This window comes from Eutrema salsugineum, unplaced genomic scaffold (genome assembly GCF_000478725.1).
Source record: "Eutrema salsugineum unplaced genomic scaffold, Eutsalg1_0 scaffold_1, whole genome shotgun sequence".
Classification (NCBI taxonomy): domain Eukaryota; kingdom Viridiplantae; phylum Streptophyta; class Magnoliopsida; order Brassicales; family Brassicaceae; genus Eutrema; species Eutrema salsugineum.
This window is the reverse complement of record NW_006256909.1, coordinates 14,007,552-14,030,856: the sequence shown is the minus strand read 5'-3', so window position 1 is coordinate 14,030,856 and position 23,305 is coordinate 14,007,552. Positions and strand designations below refer to the sequence as shown.

The 23,305-nt window shown below is 31.6% G+C and overlaps 2 protein-coding genes and 1 pseudogene across 2 annotated transcripts; 1 reads left to right on the top strand and 2 right to left on the bottom strand.

Annotated features, from left to right (window-relative positions):
* Positions 1-651: 651 nt before the first annotated feature.
* On the bottom strand, positions 652-1,857 carry LOC18029350 (sodium/calcium exchanger NCL). The gene is made up of 3 exons (XM_006414652.2): positions 1,425-1,857; positions 902-1,087; positions 652-818 (listed from the first exon to the last, which is right to left on the bottom strand). Exons 1-3 carry the CDS (start codon positions 1,855-1,857, stop codon positions 652-654), a joined length of 786 nt encoding a protein of 261 aa, XP_006414715.2.
* Positions 1,858-5,704: 3,847 nt separating this feature from the next.
* On the top strand, positions 5,705-8,186 carry LOC112082021 (annotated as a pseudogene).
* A 7,189-nt stretch (positions 8,187-15,375) lies between these two features.
* On the bottom strand, positions 15,376-15,891 carry LOC112082020. The gene has a single exon (XM_024149108.1). The coding sequence runs from the start codon at positions 15,889-15,891 to the stop codon at positions 15,376-15,378; it is 516 nt and encodes a 171-aa protein (XP_024004876.1).
* Between the last annotated feature and the right edge of the window lie 7,414 nt (positions 15,892-23,305).

Here is a 23,305-nt window from a genome sequence, read left to right as displayed (position 1 = left end):
AGTTTAATGTTTTCATTTGATTAGGCTTTTAGCATACTTATACATACTTCTCATAAAGTTTGAGTTTGGCATTTAAGTTCTACTTCATTGTAAAGGATTGTAGAGTTAGGCATTTGTAAGTTATGTTGCTAGTGACATCAATCCAGTTTTTTTTTCTATGAATTTGGCATACTTTATAGGCAATTAAAACATGTTTATCTGGAATTAGTTTGTGAAACTTTTCTTTGCATTATCACTCTGGATTATATGATGTTTGTGTCTATATAGAATAACTTAATTATATTAACAAGACATTATGCATAAAATAGCATCACATTTGATATATACACATAAAAATTACAATTAAAAATCCAGCTGTGGCGTAGACATCAACACCAAATCCAAAAAACCAAGGGAGAAAGGGAATAAGATGGAAAATCCAAGTCTACTTCATATATTTTGTCAAACAGAACTCTGAATATGTCAAACAGCTTCTTCAACCGCTTCTTCAAAGCGCTTTCTGAAATTCCCTCTATATCAACCGTTTGTCCATCATCTATCATTTTCAAAAGCTACAAAAATAGGAGCATAAAGATCACAGAGCCATTAAACACATTCTATCATAAAATTCTACTACTCAAAACCAAAACTTTCTCCAATCGTTACCTAAGGTTATGTGGGAATGTGTTTGCTTGTGTTTTCAGATATCGAATGGCCTATCGTTGCTCCAATCGTTGAGTCCAACATCTGTGGAAGCTGGACAATGACAAACGGAATAACCAATATAGCCATTATCCTTGCAGCATAGCTGGTCCAAACATCAACAGTTACACCAGAATCTATAGACACACAAGTAAACACACAACAGTAAGGAACCCGCATAAGTCAACACAAAATGAAGAATCCATCACTTCTTGGTTACCTTTAAGACTGAAGCGTTTAGTGTCTTGGTTTTTTACAGCAATTGTATCACGAAGGTCACACTTGCCAACCACAGTGCAAGTTCCCCAGATTACAGTGAGGAGCATAACGGTGGAGCCAGCGAGCAAACCCATTCCCACAGAGACTTGGCTTTGAGCAGTTGCTGCGTCTCCAGAAAGTCCAGACACTGGAGAGAAACAGCAACACATTAATACAATTTTGAAGAACCATCAAGAGCAAAAAAAAAAAGGAGCAAAGATAATAACTTCACATCAAAAGTTCTAATGAAAAAAAAAAAAAAGAAGAAGACAAGATTGGCTAAAGAGTGGAAGGTGAAAAGTTATGAGTTCATCAGTTACCATCAAAGTATCTTCTTCATCACTCACTATTTGATTCGCAGAACCTAACAAAGATTCACTTTTTTGTGGGTTCTCTTCAAAAATTTGTCTTTCTCGCCCAAATGAATTCTCGAGATCTAAATTTCAAATTTCAAATTAAAAAAAAAAGACAAACATTTCACATACCCATAATAAGCATAGCGTCAGGAAGCGCGCCGAGCATCGGAAGAAACAAACCACCGACGATTCCAGGGCCAAGGATCTTAAGTAGAAGCTCACTTCTGGCAGAGAGATACGTCGCCGCCGTGAACATGAGAAATCCATAAACCAAAATCAAAAACACGTTTCCAAGCGCCGTCTTAGTACACGGCATAAACCCGTAGGTCTGTTCACAAGCTTCCTCTTTCTCTTCATCCGGAGGAGCCGAAACAACCGTCTTGATAACCGATCCGGAGCCGAGATTTCCACCGTCGATTCCATCGGAGATAAGACCGGTCGAGGATGGATGTACAGCGACGAATCGAGCGTAAGCCGATGAATCTGGGTCATGAACAAACCCAACGACTGTGGCCGCAAGCAGATCTACAAAAAAAAAAACAGATCTTGAGAGAGTTTTCATCGGCGGTGAAAAGAAGACATGTGAGGAGTTACCGTTTTGCGCCAGCGAGCTAAAATTCCGGCCTACCAGAGGAATTCGGCGACAGCAAAGAAATCGCCTGTTACACAGCTTGAGTGAAACGGCTAGGGTTTCTTATCAACAATGTTTTCTCTTTAGTAAAATACATTTTATATGACAGAGAATTTTTTTTTTGTGTGGTTCAATTTCGGTTAAATCTCAATTTCGGATTAAATCTTGGTTTTATTCGGTTTAGCAGACTTCAATATAGAAGTCTACAACTTTTAAAACCTAAATAATAAAATTTCTTCTACTTACTTTAAAAACATAAATTTCTATTTAGCAATATGAAAAAAAATAATTTATGTATATTTGGGTTACAATTACAGAATTTATGAATGTAAATTTGATACCAAAATCATTTTTTCTAAATTTTAAAATTAAATTTCTAGATTTAATTATTTAGTAGACTTCATTTCGATAAAAAAAGTCTAATAGTAGACTTCTTTTTCCCTTTAGTAGACTTCGTCAGGGTGTAAACGGTAATTAGGACAACCGTTTTTTGTTTACTCATACAATATTAAATGGTCTTTTCACTACCTCTTTAGGTTATTTCTGCTAAATGTTTTTTTAGAGGTCTACTTTTGTATTCAAAGTCAAATTTTAAGTTACTTTTAGCAAAAACCCCTTAATTCAAATGTCTTCTTTTCAAATTACTATCATATTGTTGGACTATAAATTTAATTTCACATTTTCTGTAGAAAAAATGATATAGAGAACTAACTTTAAATCTTCATAATTCTTTTTGAAAAACTTAGTTCATTGTAGAACAAATTTAAGTATTTAGTTTTAGTCTTTAACCAAAAAAAAAGTATTTAATTTTAGTAGACGTATTTAATCATAAACTAAATTAAAATTAAGAGATTTGTTAATATAAGTTCATGATGGACCAAATTTATATGTTTTCCTAAACATACGAAAAAATTTCAATCTTTTTTGAAACATGGTGAAATCTAATGAAGTTTATATAGTGGATTAAATTTATTTAAATTTTGTTCTTAATTTTTTTTTGTCAAATTTAGTTATAAACAAATTTAGTGTATATTAGTTCATGTTGCAACCAAATTCAGTGTTTAATTGTTTTAGACAAGTTTAATTCATATCGTGAATCAAATACAATTAAATTAACTTTTAGTAGTTTTGTATGTAACATTTATGTGTTTATATTGGTTCATAAATATTTAACAATACTACTAATTTGCAAAAGTTACCATTTACTAATTAATCTATTCAGTTAAAAGAAAAAGTATCTCTTACAAAAATAAAAGAGCTCCACCAAAATGGACAAATAATTGGAGAGAGAGTACAGTCTGCAGGTTTCTATTTTTGAATGTTGTAAAACTTATTAAAAGAATGTATCTATGCATATATATCTCTATGTATAAGGTTTGAATGGGACATGGGAAAAAACAGGTTATCCGTAAAAAATGGAGAACTGCTTTTGTGTAGTCATTCAAAGCATAAAAAAACTAAACAAAATAATAATTTTTTAATAATTAACTGAATGAAAGCAAATTTTCTCAAGAAATAGGAAGCATGCATGAGCTACAGCAACTCTCCACCAGTCCGCCTGTTCTGCATCATTTTCTCTTTTTTCTTTTTTTTTTCTTTTAAATTCAATATAAATAAATCACTTTTTTTTTTCTTTAGACATTCACAACTTACTATTAACATTTTTTTACAGTTCTCAACATAATTTCATATTGAAGTGAAAAAATATGTTTCTTATTTGATTTTTTTGTTGTCAATTGCAGATGTTTAAATAGATATTAGTCCTAAATATTATTTCATAAACATGTTCTAATATGCATGTCCACTAGTTTTTAGTAAATCTTTTAATTATTTTCTTTGTAAACACAAAAAATGGTTCAAAATTTTTACTATGGACATATATATATATATATAAAATCATTACTACTTGCTTAGAAAAAATAATTTTTATTATATGATATAGATATTCATATAAATTATTATGATAAATTCATGCATGTTATCTACAAGTTTTTATATGAAAATTGTTATATATATGTTTGTCTAAGGCACATATTCAAATACATGCATGTGATTCTTATCTTTGTGTAGTTAGATTTTTTTTTTAAAACAATTTTCAGGTTTCCTTAAAAAAATCAATAGAAAAAATATAATTGTTATATGTAGACATTTATATAAATTGTAAAATTAGTATAATAAATTTATGCAAGTAAATTGAATTTTTTCTATACATATATTCTAAGACATGCATACAATTATTGTCTTATATTTGATTAGACTTAAAAAAATATTTTTCATGTTACCTTATAAATAAAATCATTAGTACTTGGTTAAAAAAAAATTCTTATTTTATAATATAGACATTCATATAAATTAGTATAATTACTTCATGCATGTTATTTTCAATTGTTCTATAAACATATTCTAATACATGCATGCATGCATGTATTTTTTAAATTTTATCTAATTAGTTTTTTTTAACAATTCATGCAAGTTACTTTATATACATCTCAACTCAGCAACCAAATTTTTAGTTCAATTTTACATCCTTTCTCAACATTCCCAAAGCCAAGGTATATATATATATATATATATATATATATATATTTAAAAGTGAGATATGTAAAGGATATAAAAATAAACTATGTTGATTAGTTATATAGTAGATGTATTTTAAATTAGTTATATTTTAGTGAATAACAAAATCATAATATGTTGAAAGACTAGCATCTGAGATTTATGTGATAGTACTTAGAAAACTAATTAAAATTAATTTAGTAATTGAATTAGTTATTTTTCAATGACTAAATTTTTTAAAAAATTTTAAAATATTAGCATTTGAGAGATTTAGTTTGTGTATTTTTTATCACAGTAGATAGGATTGGCGATTATCAAATAAAATAAAAGAATAATAGATAGAATTTTAATCTAAAACTTATATCATTTATTAGGTAGTGTGCACTTAGAAATAAATTTAATTTTACTACGGTACTGAAAAATAATTAATTTTTTTCCATACATATTTTTTATCATTTATTAGGTAGAGTGTAATTTGTTCCATATATATTTTAAAATAATATCTAATAAAAACTAATACTATTTTCAAATTTTGTAGATATGCCTGTTAATCGTGGACAAAACACAAATTCTCAAGCAAATACCAGTCATGTAACAGAAAGATCAGCACAAGTAAATGATTATTATTATTTTTAATAGTTATATTTTAGTTAAAATTATAAATAAATTTTTGTATTTTTGAAATTTGTAGTGCGGATAAAATTTTAAATGGACTCCTACTCGAGAAAGAATATTTCTTGAGTTATATGATCAAGCTATAGCCATGAATAATTACCAACTGAAAGATCCAACATCATATGGTAAAGAGTTTATTGTTTACAAGTTCAACGAAAAATTTAATATGGCCGTAAACTACAAGTTCTTCAGAGAAAAGCTTGATCAATTAAAAAGAAAGTACAAGAAGTATTCGAGTCTTATGCATCAGTCTACATGCATCTCGGTTGACCATATTACCACTATAATATCTGCATCTGACTCATGGTGGAAAGATCGTGAAGTAAGTACCTAAAATATCATCCACACCCCAAATGTTTTAAGTTTCCTTACACTTAAAAGATTGTGTTAACTATAAATTTTATAATTTTATGGACAGGTGTGTAAAATTATAAACTTATTTAAACAAAAACCGCCAGAGCTTTGGGATGTGATGGAACGTTGTTTTACATTATACGACGTTTGATCGCAATCCCAATACTCTACACACCAAAGAAGAGTTGAGATGATGAATGAGGGTTTAGCCACTGAAGAAGATTATGTGTACTCGGAATCATTTGGTGGTGATCTCCCACAAACTCAAATTCCTGAGACACAAGAAAATGAAGACGTATATCGTGTTAACATTGACGATGCAACACGTCCTTCGAATGAGTTTGTTCGCGAGTCCATGCATCAAAATTTTCCACCGGTTGTGCAATTTCATATTCCTGCTTCTATAGCTCAACAACAAGTAAAAATCAGACGTGAAAGAATTTAACACAGAATTGTAGGAACCTCATGAGTTTCTGCAAGAAGTAGTTTACGAGGAAGTTGTATAAAGCAATCATTTGAGTCTACCCTAATAAATACAATGGCTGGTTTCAGAGAGTTTCAACGCCAAAATTTACAACAGTTGCGTCCACAGAAGATAAGTTACAATTTTTACAACCTCTCACTGGATATACACGAGACAGCGAATTTGTGGGAAATATGTTAAGCTCGGGTCAAAATTTTGGGAGTTCAAATTTAAGCGGTATTTCTGGTAGTCCGTGTTCTGGTGGTAATAATTCATGGGGTCAAAATTCGGATGGACAATGGACTCATGGTTCTAAGCAATGGGGTATACCTCCAAATGTTCAACAATGGGGTTTATCATCAAATAACTAACAATGGGGTTCATCATCAAATATTCCGCAATGGGGTACACCTCCAAATGCTCAACAATGGGGTTCATCATCAAATGTTCCACAATGGGGCACACCACCAAATAATTAACAATGGAGTTCATCATCAAATATTCTGCAATGGGGTACACCACCAAATGCTCAACAATAGGGTTCTTCATCAAATGTTTCACAATGGATACACCTTCAAATACTCAACAATGTGGTTCATCATCAAATGTTCCACAATGGGGGCACACTACCAAATACTCAACAATGGGGTTCATCACCAAATAATCGACAATGGGGTTCTTTTCCAAATGATCCACAACGAAAATACTCCAACATATGTTCAAAGTGGATTTTCAGTGGAAGCTGAAGTAAAAGCTATAACAAATGGTCAACAAAGATGTTTAGAAGAAGCCGAAGCTCTAAGGGGAGTATCACCAGAATTCGGTTTCATGAATTATTCAACGGGACAATTACCAAGAACACGACGATCTGGAGGATTATTAAACATCTGGGGAAAGAAGAGAGGGCCAAATTTAAATGAAAGTCATCAAAGTGATTCAGGAAATGAAGATTAGTTTAGTAGTGCTTGTGTTTTTTTTGTTATTATCAGTTATGTTATGTTTTTGTGTAATGTTTTCTTATTAATGGTTATGTTATATTTTCTGTAATGTTTTTTTCAAGTATTCATTTTATCAATTTAATTTATCTTTTATTTCATGTTTACAATCTTTCAGGCATTTCGTATATGTCAGCTGCGATCGCAAGGTGTTCAAAATCTTAGTTACGAGTAGAGAATTGAGTTATGGAATTTGGAAAACGAACAATTTGAAGAGTTAATAATTCAACCATCATTGAGTTACTATCAACGATATCTTGAAAGGGGACCAGCTTAAACTGATGGTGGTTTATCGTGGATGAATATTTGGCGTTGATTACAAGTAGATAATGCTGCTTGTCTTCAGTTACTACGAATGTCACTAGATTGTTTTATGACATTGTGTGGTGAACTGGAAACGAGTTATGGTTTAAAACAAACATTAAATGTAAGCATTGAAGAGAGTGTAGCTATATTTCTGCGGATATGTGGACACAACGAGGTCCAGAGAGATGTGAGATTGCGATTTGGATGAACACAAGAGACAGTGAATAGGAAATTCTTTGAAGTGCTTAGAGCGGTTGAGTTACTTGCTTGTGATTATATTAGGACTCCTACGAGGCAAGAACTAAGCCAGATGATGAAACGAAAATATTGGCCATATTTTAGTGGTTTTGTTGGAGCCATGAATGGAGTTCACGTATGCGTCAAAGTGAAACCTGAAATACGAGGAATGTATTGGAGCCGTCACAATTATACATCATTTAATATAATGGCTATATGTGATCTGAATATGTTATTCACCTATGTTTGGAATGGAGCACCAGGTTCATGTCACGATACATCAGTTTTCACTATGGCGCAAGACAATGATTCCGAATTTCCTTTGCCTCTAGAAGACAAGTTTTATTTAGTAGATTCTGGCTATATAAATAAATAAGGTTTTTTGGTACCTTTTAGATCTTCACGAAACACGGTGGTCAGGTATCATATGTCACAGTTCGAGAATGGTCATTCTCCTAGAAATAAATAAGAATTGATTAATCGATACCATGCATCTTTACGCTCGGTTATCGAGAGGACTTTTGGTGTTTGAAAAAAAAATGGAAAATTCTTTGTGATTTCCTAGATATGATATCCATGTTCAGAAAAGAGTGGTAATAGCTACAATGAGAGTACATAATTTTATTAGAATCTCAAAAGCTTCGGATGTAGATTTTGCCAAAATAATGAGATGAAGAACGAACAACATTGAGACCGAAGAAAATGATACGGAAGCCGCAGAAGAAGAGAATATTATGACACACATCAGGGAAAATATTGCAAATTTGTTATGGGAAGATCAAAATACCCCATATTAGTTTTGTTTTAATTTTTTTAGTTTGATGATGTATTTTGCATTTGTTTTTTATTTGTAATTTTTTATATATTATTCAATTAACTATTCAAAATTATTAAATACCCCATATGATCTGTATTTGTTCTGCATGATCTGTATGATTTGCATTTGATCTGCTTTTCTGTTTGATCTGTATGATCTGTAATTTTTTTTATCTGCGTCACCATTCGAAACCATAGTTTACATATAAGTATAAATAAATTAGATTGTCACAATGATCAAAATCATTTTTGTTTTGTCGTTAAAGTGAACTCGGACTGTTTTATTCCTTCTTCGAATGCATGAGTTTCTTCTTCAGTCAACTCAGAAAGAGAAAAAGAAAAACTCATAAAAACCAAGATGAAAAGTGTAGGCCAATTGGTTATGCAGTAGATTTTTTACCTATTGTTTGTGTCCTTACAATACCATTACATTTGTATCTATTAAAATACTAATCTTTTATTCTGAAAAACATCGACAGACACCTAATCCATTACTGCATTTTCCAATTACTTCTTAAATTTTAAATCTGTTCACATTGCCATGGTCAGAAACGAACTCCACTGTTTCTTAAATGAATATCATAGTTCTTTAAACCATTCTGGTTTTGTCCGTAAAGTGATCCCCCAATGTTTTATGTCTTCTTCGCATGGGTTTCTTATTTCGTCAATTCAAAAAACAATAAAAAAAAACTCATGATAGAGAATTATTAGATCATCTCCATTGGTTCAGAACCTTTTTTGGGTATCCAAATTATTAAATATTAATATTTTAATTTAATATAATTATATAATTAAATTTTAATTCCAAAATAAAAAAAAAACCAATAAAAAAATGACAAGTGGCATGAGGTTCTAAACCTTATAGTATCCATATTAGAGTCTCTCACAAAAGTCTCTCATCTTAAAAGAAATAATACAATAATAAAATATTAATATTTAATTAGAAGACTCTCTCAAAAAAAGTTGAAAGAGTCTCTCATTTGAAAAACTTCCATTGGCTATAATTGGTGATAAAGGAATGAGAAACAATAATTAAATTTCTCTTCATTCACTATAAATACACCATTTTTTATGGAATTTATTTTTACACATACCTCTTCATTCCTAAAAAATACACCATTTATAAGGAATATTTTTACATACTATATTCCTTATCATTCCTTAATTTTTAGGGAATTATAGAACACAAATATTCCTCACCAAATTTGATAAAGAACAATAAGAAAAAGACATTTCTATTATTTAATTTATCTTCATTCCTTTCATATTCATTCCTATTATCCATTTAATGGTCATCAATTAGAGTGTTCCAATGTTTTTGATACTCTAATAATTATTTATTATTATTAGATGGATGAGAGACTTATGTGAGAGACTCACCACTGCAGAGGGTTTTACCTAAAAACCAGTTCTTAGCATTTTCAGTGGAAGTCTCTTATAGAGTCTCTCACCACTGAAAAAAAGAAAATTAATAAAATAAGAAAAAAAGAGTGAGATGAGTTTCTTATTTGAGAGATTTTGAGATAATCATTGAGAAAATCTTAAACTATATATTTCTCTGCTATTGGTTCAATTTTTTTTTCAAAACTAAAATTTAGTTTTATTAAAATATTAATATTATTTTGATTAATGATTCAAAATAGATCTTTCACGACTGCAAATGGTCTTAAGTTTCTTAAACAAGAAACTCATCATAATTTCTCTCATAATTTTTATTATTTTTGATTATTTTATTGTTTAGAACTCTTTTAAGAACCATGGTTGGAGATATTCTTATAATAAAAAGTAAGAAGATGAAGGTTGATTTTCACATTAGATTTAATCATTTTCATTTTTTTCTGAAAAAAAAACATTGCGTATTTATCTTATGAAAATTAATTTTAACGATCGTCTCTACTAAAAGCTATACGTACCCATAACTATTTTGCACTAAAAGGATTGTATACACTTTATTGAAATATGGAATCTAACACTCTAAACTGGAAAACAGAGAGCGATCGTGAAGGGAAAGCATTTAAGTTTCTTCCTCGCATGGGTTTCTACTTTAGTTAACTCAGAAAGGAAAAAAAGATCATAAAAACCAAATATATGAAACTCTAATGTTCTTAAGTGTTAATGTAGTATCATATAGACCGGATGTTCTATATCAGCGTTTCTTCTTCCTATTCTCTGTCCCTCAGTCACAGATCCGCGATCTGATTCTTGTCAAGTTTACATTTCCGCAGGTACGATCTAGTGGTTTGTGGTTTGTGTATGCTAGGTTTTATTGATAAAGCGGTTTTTTTTACAGATCTGCTCTAAAGATTTTTCTTGCCAAACCAAACCGACGCGATGGATATCTCGTTTCTGAGGATCTTTGTGATGTTTTCCCTGATCATCACATTTGCTCGCTCAGCCTTCATTCAGGTTCTAATCTATAAATATTAGGTTTAGTGTAATTGTTTAACTCTTTTGAGTATTGGCTATTTGATATAATAAACGAGTACCCATGCATGCTTAGTCGATTTTAAATAAGTATTGCAGTATCAAACACTCTCCCGTTAGCTCCGACGGAGAAGATGTCATTTGTTTTGACAAAAAGAAGCAACCAGTCTTTGACAATTAACTCCTAACGAATCACATATTTTAGGTCTTTTTTAGTTTTGTGATTTTGTCTCGATTCTATATTATTCCATGTTAAATATTTTCTAAGGAAACTAATGCTTTTTGTGGAAAAAATAGGAGTGGCCATCTGTGCCTCACAGATCCGTGATCTGATTCTTGGCCCATCGGAAATGCCTAGAGTGATCGGAATCAAAAATATATGTACTAGATATAATTTAACTATCTAAACGTATCTGAATATAATAATTTTATTTTTTTCTCTTAATTTTTCCTTAAATTTTGTTAATCTTTTGCTTATGTTTTGCTTATATTATGTTTTTGAACTTTAACAAAAAAACTATTTTAACATAATACATATTACATAAATATTAATTTTTTGCGTACTGGTTTTGAATTTTTAATAATTGAATTAACTACATTTAGTTGACTAATATATATGCCAAAATATTAACATGAGAAAAATTATTTAATTAGTTATTAATAATACAAAAATGAAAGGAAATGTAGAAACTTTATTAAAATCGATGATTATAATGAAAAAACAATAAAAATTTTATTTTAAATTTTGATGAATACGCACATCAAAATAAAATGAAAACGAATACGAAAATTTTAAAAGTGAATAGGTAATCATGAAGAAAAGAACAAAAATTAGAAAGATGTCTTGTGAGGGTCATTCGAACTGAAATAAGGGGAGTCGATGCTCTATTACAACTATTGGCTAAAGAAATTGATAATACCAGTGTCAACTGACCCTCTTTTACCTACGTATGTCTGCCACTGATCTAAATGATTTCAAAAGGCAAAAGACTTACACACGAAGCACAAGTAAGCACCGCCAAATACCTGGAAGGGACCGTACCAATACGGTCCGACAATGGCACTGCAAATCATCGGACCAAACTCTCCACTAACTATACCCCCATGACATGAGGTAATTAACTTCTAGAACCCAACTATTTATCATGTGAACAAACAGTTTTTTTTTAAAAACTCTTTAATATTAACTACTGCATTCTCTTAAGATCTTTTACAATATATTAACCCTAAATATATATATATATATATATATATATATATATATATATTTAAAATATACCATTTTGATTTCTAAGATCTTTTGCAATATATGAATCCTAAATATATTTTTTGTCTTTAACGCATCCATTCGGTTTACTAGCCTAGTAAACTATTAATGGATCATATTCGGTTTTACAACCCGAGTAATAATTATGGGTCATAGACTAGTGTTGTAGCAGAAATGGAATCGACTAACCAAAAGTATATGGCTGATCTCAGTTTGTACATAAATATTAAAAAACTTGGGAAAACGACGTATTCCCCCCCCCCCCCTTTCTCAAGTTTCATATATAGTAACAAAACTACACAAATTTCCAACTTTGTCCTAGATCTACCTCTGAGAAAATTTGTGAACCCAATTCCATCCAATTAGAAACTTCGAAACGTATATAGCCCTGGTTATTACTGGTTTGTGAGTTTAACCGTATACAAAACCGTGTTTTTTGAATCCAGACCGGTTTTGAAAACCCGACCAAACTGACCTCGATCAATAACCTGACCTATAACCCGACCCAACACAAATCCTCTATTCGTTACAATTTGAAAAATCCCCAAATCAATCCTCAAATCAATCGAGGAACCCTAGATCATATCAGGTGGTCGAGAAAGAAGAAGAAATAAGAAGAAGAAGATGAACAACAAATCTGGTGCTTCGAGTATCACATCAGGTGGTCGAGAAGGAAGAAAAAGTTTGGGTGTGTCAAAAAGATGTTGTTGTGGGGAAGTAATCATCGCAAGAATATCGAAGTCTGATTCCAATCCGTATCGGAGATACTATCGGTGTGCATTTGCCGTTGAAAAAAACGTACACTGCTATGTGTCTTCTTGTAAATGTGAAATGATTTTTCTTTACGTAAATTTTGATTACAGTCATTATTATCGGTTTTTGTAGCTTTCAAATGATAGTCACATTTTCAAGTGGGTCGATGAGGCATTGTTGAATGAGATAGATGCATTGACATTAAGAACTAAAAAAACTTGAACAAGTGGTGGCAGACATTACGAGTAGGTCTATGGAGGCAGGGAAGAAGATGTTTGAAGATCTCCAAATGAAGCTAGAGAAAGAGAATTTCAAAAGAGTGGAAGAAGTTTATACCTGAAGCTAAATCCGAGATGAAGAAAATAGTGTTACTTGTCTGTTTTGGATGCATGATTGTTGTTGGGTGTACCAAGCTTGTAGGTTGATGCTTTGTTAGCAAGCTTGTAGGTTGATGCTTGAAAGCTTTGTTATATTTTATCATTGTTGCTACTTGAGCTTGTGATTTGTTATCAATTTGTGTTTTGTAATTTGAGACCCTTGTTATTTGGCAAAAAGGATTATCAATTTGTGTTTTGTTATTTGAAAATTTGTGTCTCTCAAACCTGATTCAATATAGCTAGAGCATCAATATAACTAGAGCATCAATATAATAGACATATGTCTGATTATTATATCTAAAAGAGGTCCAAAAACAACCACAACATAACTAGAAGACATTGCCGCAAAAACAAGCTGAAGGAGGTCCAAAAAAACAGTCATACAATAGATTGAAAACAGGTTCTAAAAGCATCAAAAGAAAACATTTCTTCACTTTCAAAGCTGAGTGAGAACTACTTGTGATGATTCCACTTGAGATGGGGATTCAGGTAAAAGAACCTGAGAAAATCAAAGAACAATAAACATTATCATAAAACTCATAGATCAAATGCATAAGAAAGAAAGAAGAATGGGAATAGACATTACCATAGCTGATGATTTCTTCTTTTCATTATGCCACCGAGAGTTGTGTCCTCCTTGTCCACAAATTCTACAATGCATAGTTCTCCTCTTCAACAATGGGTCTGCCTTCTTCGTGGGAGACTCATTCTTCCCTCTCTTCCTCTTTTTATCCTCCTTTGTAACCTTATCTTTATCCTTCTTCCGACCAAGCATGTTTGGGCCCTTAGGGTGAACTATCGGTGGTTCTTCTCCAACATGCCAAAATATAGCACTTCTAACTAGAACAATACCATCTACATAGAGTCTCGTCCACTTATCTTCCTAAACCAATGACAAACATAGTGTTGAGCTTCAAATCCCCTGCGGATCATCACACCATACACATGCTCACAAGGGATACCAGATATTTTCCATCTTCTGCAGCTACAAGTTCTATTAGCCAAGTCCACTTGGTGAGTACATCCATCGATTATCGAAACAAATTGCATGTTAGTGGATGGTCTAACAAAGCATTCTGAACCTTTGTCATGCAACTCTTCTAGGTATTTCTTCACATATGGAGTATAAAAGCCATCGTAGTTAGTGGCTTCGACATCCCTTTTGGCTATACGAACCATTACCAATCTTGCAATAGTCTCTAGCATAGGCACTAATGCCTTATTCCTTGCTTTACCTGAATAGAAAAATTAAAAATACATTCCCCAAATATATATCATAGCTATTTTTATTCGAATATAGAGCATGATTCAACTGAATTCAAATATAGAGAATGATTCGAATACATGCCTATGGAGTTGTTAAATGATTCAACTGAATTGTTCTCCACATCCTCACAATAAGGTCTAAATTTGTAGAATGCGCTGCACAATGTCTCTGGTTTGTTTTCAGCAAATCTCGGTGCACAACTTCATCATATAGCTCTATCTTCCGTAAATTCTCCCTAAATTCTTGCTCATTGTAGCTCCAAGCCAAATGCCAAATCAAACCCTTCAACTCTGGATTCTTTGCATGTCGAGACTTCAAGTTCATATAAATGTGTCTTGTACACATTCGATGCTTAATCCTTGGCAGGATTTACTTAACAGCACTGATCAATTCCTACAAAAGAAAACGAATTAAGTAAGGATCTATACAGATGAAATAGGCAGAAATAAGCAATAATCTTACTACAAGTTTCACCTTTTGGCGATAAGAGATTAAAAAATAAGCATCTCCATCTTCTAATCCTAAATCATGCTTGATCTTACCAAAGAACCAACCGCAATTATCAGCATTTTCGTTCTGAACTACAGCCCATGCGACTGGGTAGATCCGATTGTCTGCATCTCGACCATTTGCAACAAACACTCCCTTGTGGACAGTTTTTAAGAAACAACCATCCACTCTTATCATCGCTCTACAATTTTCTTTCCATGATCTTCTGAGGTTCTAAAAACAGACATAGAACCTTTGAAAGACATGTTTACCTTCTTCATTTATTACGCAATCAACCTCCACAGAAGATCCAGGTTTAGAGACTTCTATCTCTTTTGCATAATCCCGAAGATGTGAAAACTGCTCCTCATACTCTCTTTCATTCCATCGCGGAGCTTTATTCCGGGCATGCTGGCATTGAGGCCTTGACACACATATCTTCCAGTTCTCCATAACCAATTCCTCAATCTTCATAGGCATGAAGTACAATCTGGTTCTTCACGAATCTTGTCTACAAACAAGCAGGCAATCACTGACACCTTGAACATCTGACAAACTCCATTGAGAACATAACAATGAGCAGACTCAAACACCACAACCTCCCACATTGTATTGTTACCTGGTCGAGAGCAGTAGATGAGCCATGAACAGTTATATCCCTCACACTTAAACCTAAGCTTCTTCTTCTTCTTATACCTGTACTGATTCAGATTATAACCATTCTTCAGAACATAGTCTAAGACAGCCTCCTTGAATGCTATACCACTGATGAAAACTTGTCCCAAGTACAAGTTTCCATTTCTTCTTCGAAAATTTTCACGCCTCCGAGCTTTCAGTAAAGTCGCATCTTTTCCATCCAGGTCGGGGTACACATTCTGCCTTATAGAAGGCTCATCTTCAAACGCAGCTACATCTTCCTCGATGTTGAAGTTGTTACGCTCCCTAAGATCTTCACCGTCAGAATCATATCCAGCTTGCCACTCCATTATCGACATTTGCAAAAGAAATCAAAGGTTGAGGTGGAATCGGGATTATGGTTTGATTCGGGATTGAAGTTTGATTCAGGATTGGGGTTTGATTCAGGATTGAGGTTTCAATTTAGTGTTTCTGATTTGAGGATTGAGGATTTTTGATTTAAGGTTCTTCAGGATTTAGGATTTGGGGGAGGTGATAGTTTAAACGTGATCGGGTTTAGGTCGGGTTTTTGGTCAGGGTTACGGGTCAATTTTTGTAATTGGGTCAAATATTACAGGTCAATATTGGTTTAAACGTTTAATCGGATTTTAATTCGGTAAATGTCGGTTTTAAGTGGCTAAGACACTTTTTGGTAAACAATAAACCTATCGGGATTGAAGTTTGATTCTGGATTGGGGTTTGATTCAGGATTGAAGTTTCAATTTAGTGTTTCTGATTTGAGGATTGAGGATTTGGGGGAAGTGATAGTTTAAACGTGATCGAGTTTAGGTCGGGTTTTTGGTCAGGGTTACGGGTCAATTTTTGTAATTGGGTCCAAGATTACAGTTCAATTTTGGTTTAAACGTTTAATCGGATTTTAATTCGGTAAATGTCAGTTTTAAGTGGCTAAGACACTTTTTGGTAAACAATAAACTGACGTTAATCCGGGTCTGGGTGTATATTAGTATTGAACTTTAATTTCAGGGCCATATACGTATTTAAATTTCTAACTGAGTGGAACTGGGGGGAGTGAATACGTCGTTTTCCCAAAAAAATATGTAATGAGTAAATCCACATCCTATGATATGCTGATGTACCTATTGCTAAATTTTAAGCAAAAAGTACAACCAAATCAAATAAAAATCAAGTTGTGATCAAGGTTGTCCACTTCTGTTTTTCATTGTAGACATAAACATATTTAAAACCAAAAATCGAATCATAGTATTAAAACTGCAGTCAAACTAATTATATAATTTTACAACTTCATTGTTACATCATTTTAAACTTGTTCATCTTTGTGTTTTTATGTTTACTAGGATACTGGCCTGCACGCATGTGCGGGCCTGCACGCATGTGCGGGCTTGAACGTTTTTTTTTAATTTTAATTTTATTGGGTCGAATTTTACAATATTGATAATTGTCAGTGTGTGTGGGTACAATGTTACTAATTTTGGACCGAATGGTATTTTATTAGTATAAGAATTGGATTGTGTTTTAAAATTGGCTCATATTTGCAGTTATAAATTCTATGTAATTATAATTAGGTATGTATAATGAAAAAATTGTAGATGAAGAATACATGTAATTATGAATACATACATTAATTTTATGTTTTTAAGTCATTCATCGAAATGTGACATTTATGAACATATTTTATAAATTATATGCGAAGATGTATTCATTTATTTTGAAATGTATATTCTTTCGGAATTTGTGATAAATCAGTCAAATGATATTTAATATGTTTTAATTATAAACGACTTTTGGGAAATATGAAACACAGGGAAGAAAAATGAGAAGTCACTCTCTAAAAATTCTATAAATACACACCAGAGAGAATTTTGATCAACTAACCCAGCAAAAAATTACTCACTCAAACACAACCCATACTACAATTATTCTTCTGATGTGATCCTTTCACAAACGTACAAAAAATATATTTACATGAAAGAAAAATACATGTTTTCCTACATAACATTTCTTGTGCATCTGTGTAGAATCACATCAGAAGAAGTAGTTTATTCACTGTGTCGCCATATAGTTATTGTAATTATATTACTTGTGAATGCTCACTTTCGACAGGAAGTATACTGTTAGTAGTTTATACCAAATTCTGGATAGAGTATTGACAGTGTACTTCTTGTAGAGTGAGATACAAGTAATTTTGCTCAGTAGGTAAACAGAAATGTATACCGTTTTCCATAAGTTTTTGCTATTATAGATTTTTTATTATTCACTGGAATTTTTAGAAAAAACTCTAATTATGTAGAAAATTGTTATTTACCTCGAATAAGATCCAATATTGTGTAAGAAATACGTATGTCGAAAATTATTATTTACCTTGAATGAGATCCAATATTGTGTAAGAAATACGTACCTTTTAATTGGGATTTTTTAAGTTGAACTATAATGATTTTCCTAATTTCTCGGATTGTTAGATTTATTATTTGTCATTTGCAATTATCTAAAATAAAAAATTGCATTTTTCTATATTATGTATTTCAGTTAAAACTGAAATTTTAAAAAGTGGTTTAATTTTATCAGAGATTTCCAAAATTTGAGATTTAATTTATCATATTAACAATTAAGTTACAATTAATCCGCATCAACAATACTTTAAACTTACAATGATAACAGTTTATTCACTAAATTATAAATTATAAGTTACGCTATATTTAATAAAATGTTAATTGGTTGACTCTTGTATTAATTATGTAATATGTAACGGTTGCAAATGTAGTATTTAGTAGATGATTTACCTTAGTATTTCATATATTCAACATAAAAAGTACTGTAAAAAATGAAGACGATTAAAAAACAATAAAATGAAAGTAACTTATTGAAATAAAGATTCAGCATGCAGTTTTAAAACTAAAATTAAGAAAGACATATAAATCTAATTGACCGGGAATAAGCCCCTTGCATAGCAAACTTCTCTGAAGGTGTCGTATACAACACCATTAAATGTCGGATATCTTTATTACTGCGAGGACCTCTAATGATATTCAACAGATAACTCAAATAAAAAAATCTCCCCATCATAAATTGAATACTGTTGAAGAATAGTTGGATTTCCTAAACCCTTCACCCGTGGCTTCCACTCATGCAATATGGCATTCCAGACAAATTGATTAGATAATTCAGTGTAGAGCAGGAATCTGGAAGTTGCATATATCTTGTTACACTCCATCCAAGCAATAAATTTTCTACATTAGTTTGTCGACCTTGTTTCGTTTTTCAGAATTTGTTCTTAGTAGATGAAATTGAATAATTTTTGAAAACAATCATAAAGAACTTGTTAAAACAGTTAAAATTAAACAAATAATATCTGCTAATAAATTATAAAGGGTAAGTCTCTATAGTTCTATTAAAAGAATTCTTAATAAATTAAAGTTGGATGCAGAAGGCTTACCTATCTTGTTCATAGCAGTAGAAATAGAGAATATTGAGAATTTTTATTCAGTGTAACAAATGAAGTTGCAGTTCACAAAAGTATGATGTGAATATATAGATGGATTAAATAGAGCATACACAAATATACGAATATGTTAAAGATTGCAATATGCATCTGGTTTTAGAAAGTAATGACACTATCTAAATACCCTTCATATTATATTTATAAAAATCTCGAATATATGGTTAGATAATTCAATTTATAATAATTGCTTCATAAGAATATTAGTTCGAAATTATCGGAGCACAATATTATGTTACCATATATTGCGGTTTAAATCAAACTGTAAAGAGGAAAATCCAAAATTTTCAATATTTTTGTATCAGCTAAGTTGTGTGAATTGGACGAAGAAGACTTCTGTAAATATTATGTCCATATATCAAAAGCGAAAGTCAAAAAGTCAAACTGGTTGGTTAAACAGTATTCCCAAGAAAACATAGAAATTTGGTGACATTAAATATTTATTAACTACCCTATCCTATATAAAATAAGAGTTGCTTCGATTATAAACATACTTCTTTAAATTTTCTCGGTAACCCTAAACGCCTGATAAGAGATTAGACAAAAATGGAGAATCACCGAGAAAAACGTTATGATGAAAACGGATTTCTGAGAATTAATCCACCACCATTGAACATGAGATTTGGTGTGGAATAAACACCATCACCTCCTCCAATTTCTGAATCAGAGATGGAGGAAACTAATATGTGGGAAGAGATGAATGACTTTCTGAGCAAATCAACTGCGAAGGCCATCAAAGTTTCTTCTGAGGTAATTTAAAATTTAAATTATTCGGTTTTATTGATGATTTCTGTATTATTGGATGTTTATATCAATATGTAATATCTGCAGCCTGATGAAGAAACATCGACTGATGATCCAAAGGAACGTTGCAAGAACGGAAAACACAATCTCCATCTAGATCTGGAGATAGGTTTGAAATGTATAGAATGCGACTTTATTAAGACAGAGATCCGCTACCTAGATACATCTTCGTGGGTAAGCTGTTAATATTCTATTAATACATTAATTTTTTTAACTAATATGTTTGAAGTTAACAACATTATATGTTTTTGAATCTTATAGGCACATAAGAATAAACGTGGAAGGAGAAACTTTGGAGTTTAGCTAAAATTATCTCTGTTTTTTTTTGTACCTTAATTATCTCTCTCTATTGGAATTATCTAAGCATGTTTGCTACAATAAGTTGTATTATCTTAAATTTAAATAAAAAAGAATTAATTTTCCAAATCACTTTTTCATATATGTGTATTAATTCGTAAGATTATAAGCTCATCTGGTACATTGATTATAATCCACAAACATTAAAACATCGATAATTTATATAATATTTTACACTCAACTCTAAATGTTATAAGAAAAGCTTAACGTCAGTTGTCAGCACTGAAATGAAAACGTCAATCGGAATTAATTTCAGTTTACTCTTACACGTAAAGTTGTTAATAGATCAATAGTGAGCATTGGACAAAAAAAAAAAATTAATAGTGAGCATTGGATGAAATTGCCTAAGAATCGTTATAGTTGCATCGTTTGGCATAATTATAAAGAAGGAAATTCATAAAAGTTCGTAATAAATGCAACATCGAAGTCTACTTACATAAATTTTTATGGTACTAAAATTGGCATAATATAAAAAATGGCCGTTACTATATTGTAGTAGTATAATTTGTTAATGTCTTATTATTATGAAAATGTGCAATATTCGATGGAATAAAATGTCTATAAAGAAAGTAACCTTTCAAAAATCAAATGAATTCTATATATAGATGGTATATGTTATATCCCAAACTATACATATATACATGTAAAATATATAAATAATAAATACAATGATATTAAAGAACATAAGTAAATTGGCAATTAAACATAACCATAAATAAATACTAAATATTTTAGTATAAATTTACGAAAGTAGGTTCAAATTCATCCCAGTTTTATGGGAAAATATTACATAATGCGAAAGTTAACAGTTACGGGAAAATATAAGTACATAAAAGGAATTAAACTTATGGTCAGCTTTGATCTCCATGGATATCGGTAAAAGGAAGCCTGACCAAAAATAATTTCAAGTTAACAATTGAAAAAAAATTTAAAATAAACCATAAAACATATTATATATAATACCAATTAGAAAAATTACCAGTCAAGAAAATCAGAAACCTCTTTTATGTGAGGATTGAAAAGTATTTCAGAATGGTCTCCAGCATTCCTTATGCGATATCTCTCTGTATGATTTTAAAATATAAATGGCACACATGTTAGAAGCCAAATTATCATATTAACAAAGTGGAAATGAATGTTTCCACTCGATTATAAAATTTAATTACTAACCTTCAGAATCATAGGTCAGACGAAACATGCGCAAAGTCAAGACTGTTTCATAAGTACCTATGTCTTCCCTCTTCTTCCAGAAATCCAGAGCAGTCTTCTCAATGAGTTTGATGTCCATATCAACATAACTAAACCAAAAAATTATATTACAACAACATTAACAAAAATACATATGTACAATATAAGACAAATTATTGGCCTTTATATACATATATAGATGATAATAGAAAACATCTTACTTCATGTCCCTTATCTGAATGTCCAATTTGTGAGAAGATCCAAAAATCATCTCGTAAGGGTCACTAATGTCAGTACTTAGTTCATCATCAACATAGATGATTACGCCGATCAAGTCCACAAAGAAAAAATTTCATTACACAATATTTATAATAATTCTTAAATTGAATAAAGGTGAGAAGCCTAACCGATAGAGTACTCAGTAGGGAAATTCCCTCCTTGAATGGCATCAAATGGCATAAAATCCATCATATGCTTAGGATTGACTTGAAAGGTCTTGTCTACAACAGTATCGGCATTCATGTTGATGAAGTGGTAGTTTATAGTATTTCTGAAAGATCCGAATGCATTGACAATGTTGAAGAATTAATTTGACATAATTCCATTCTCCTTCTTTAAACTTTGGACCGAGTGAAGAAATAAGATCCTGATCTATCGATACCTCTATTTTGTAGCCCTAAATTCGTGAACCAAATAATCATTTCAGAGATTCATGTGTTTAAATGTTCATAACATGCAACAGAATTAAAAAAACTTCAACAAGATCAACTTACATTTTCGTCACCAAGGATAAGATGCAATTCCTGGCGTTGATTACAGTTGTTGAAGTGTTCCCAAACTCGTAGAACTTTAATAAGAATTCTGGAGTCAGATTTTGTGGGAGAAAGATACTCAAGGGTACAATAGCAAGTCATGTTTGAGGAAAGTGGTTATTTTCTGGGACTTTAGGTTTTTTCAGTTAAGATGGCGAGACATTTTTTTACTTGGTCATTTATATGTATAGCAAAGCAAGTATCGGTTTTGAAAGGCGAGACGTTTTTTTACTTGGTCCTTTATATGTAAAGCAAAGTTAAGATGGTGAGACGTTTTTTTTACTTGGACTTTATGTGTCGTTTTGTAAAATTAGAATAAATTGCAACCTTTGACATTTATTGCACTAAGTGACTAACGACCAAACTAAATTGGTTACATTCAATTCATATGTATATTTGACTTTTATATTGATTAAATATATATATATATAGAAAAATATGTAAAGATGGTAGAAAAATGTCATATCTTGTACTGATTTTAACATATGTTCATGTGTTTATATGTTATTTTTGAAAATAGTTTGTTTGGTGATACGATTTCCCTAGGAATTGCACTTGCTCGTTTGGTAGAGGTTGATAGATCACGGCCAAATCTGTTTGATCGGAGAGATGCTAAAGGGTGAGAGGTTATCTCCAAGGTCCTTAGGCCCAACTCGTGGAAACGGATTATGATCGAGATGGTGGAATCACCAAGTTGTGATCTTGCGGGTAAAGGATGAACAGGCGTGAGACTTGATCTCGAAAATCCTGTTGCCCCTAAACTACTTTGAACGAAATCGAAACAAGATGAAATGCAAGGCTGCGTCGAATTCTATGGACTGAACTCGATAAACCAAATAAAAACTTTCAAGGCTAACCACCTAAGAAAGAAGAACTCAGAAAGAACAAGAGAAAATCTCAAATATTTTGATCAAAAGTGAATGCCAAAATACAAGGGAGTCTGGCCCTTTATATAGGGGCGAAAAGGAAGTGCAAAAGACAAGAAAATAAATGAAAGCATTTAAACTAGTTTGAATGACCACTCGGCTCCCCTTTGAATGACCCTTTGGCTCCTTTCTCGCGAGTGATCTTTCGGCTTCTTTGTAACGG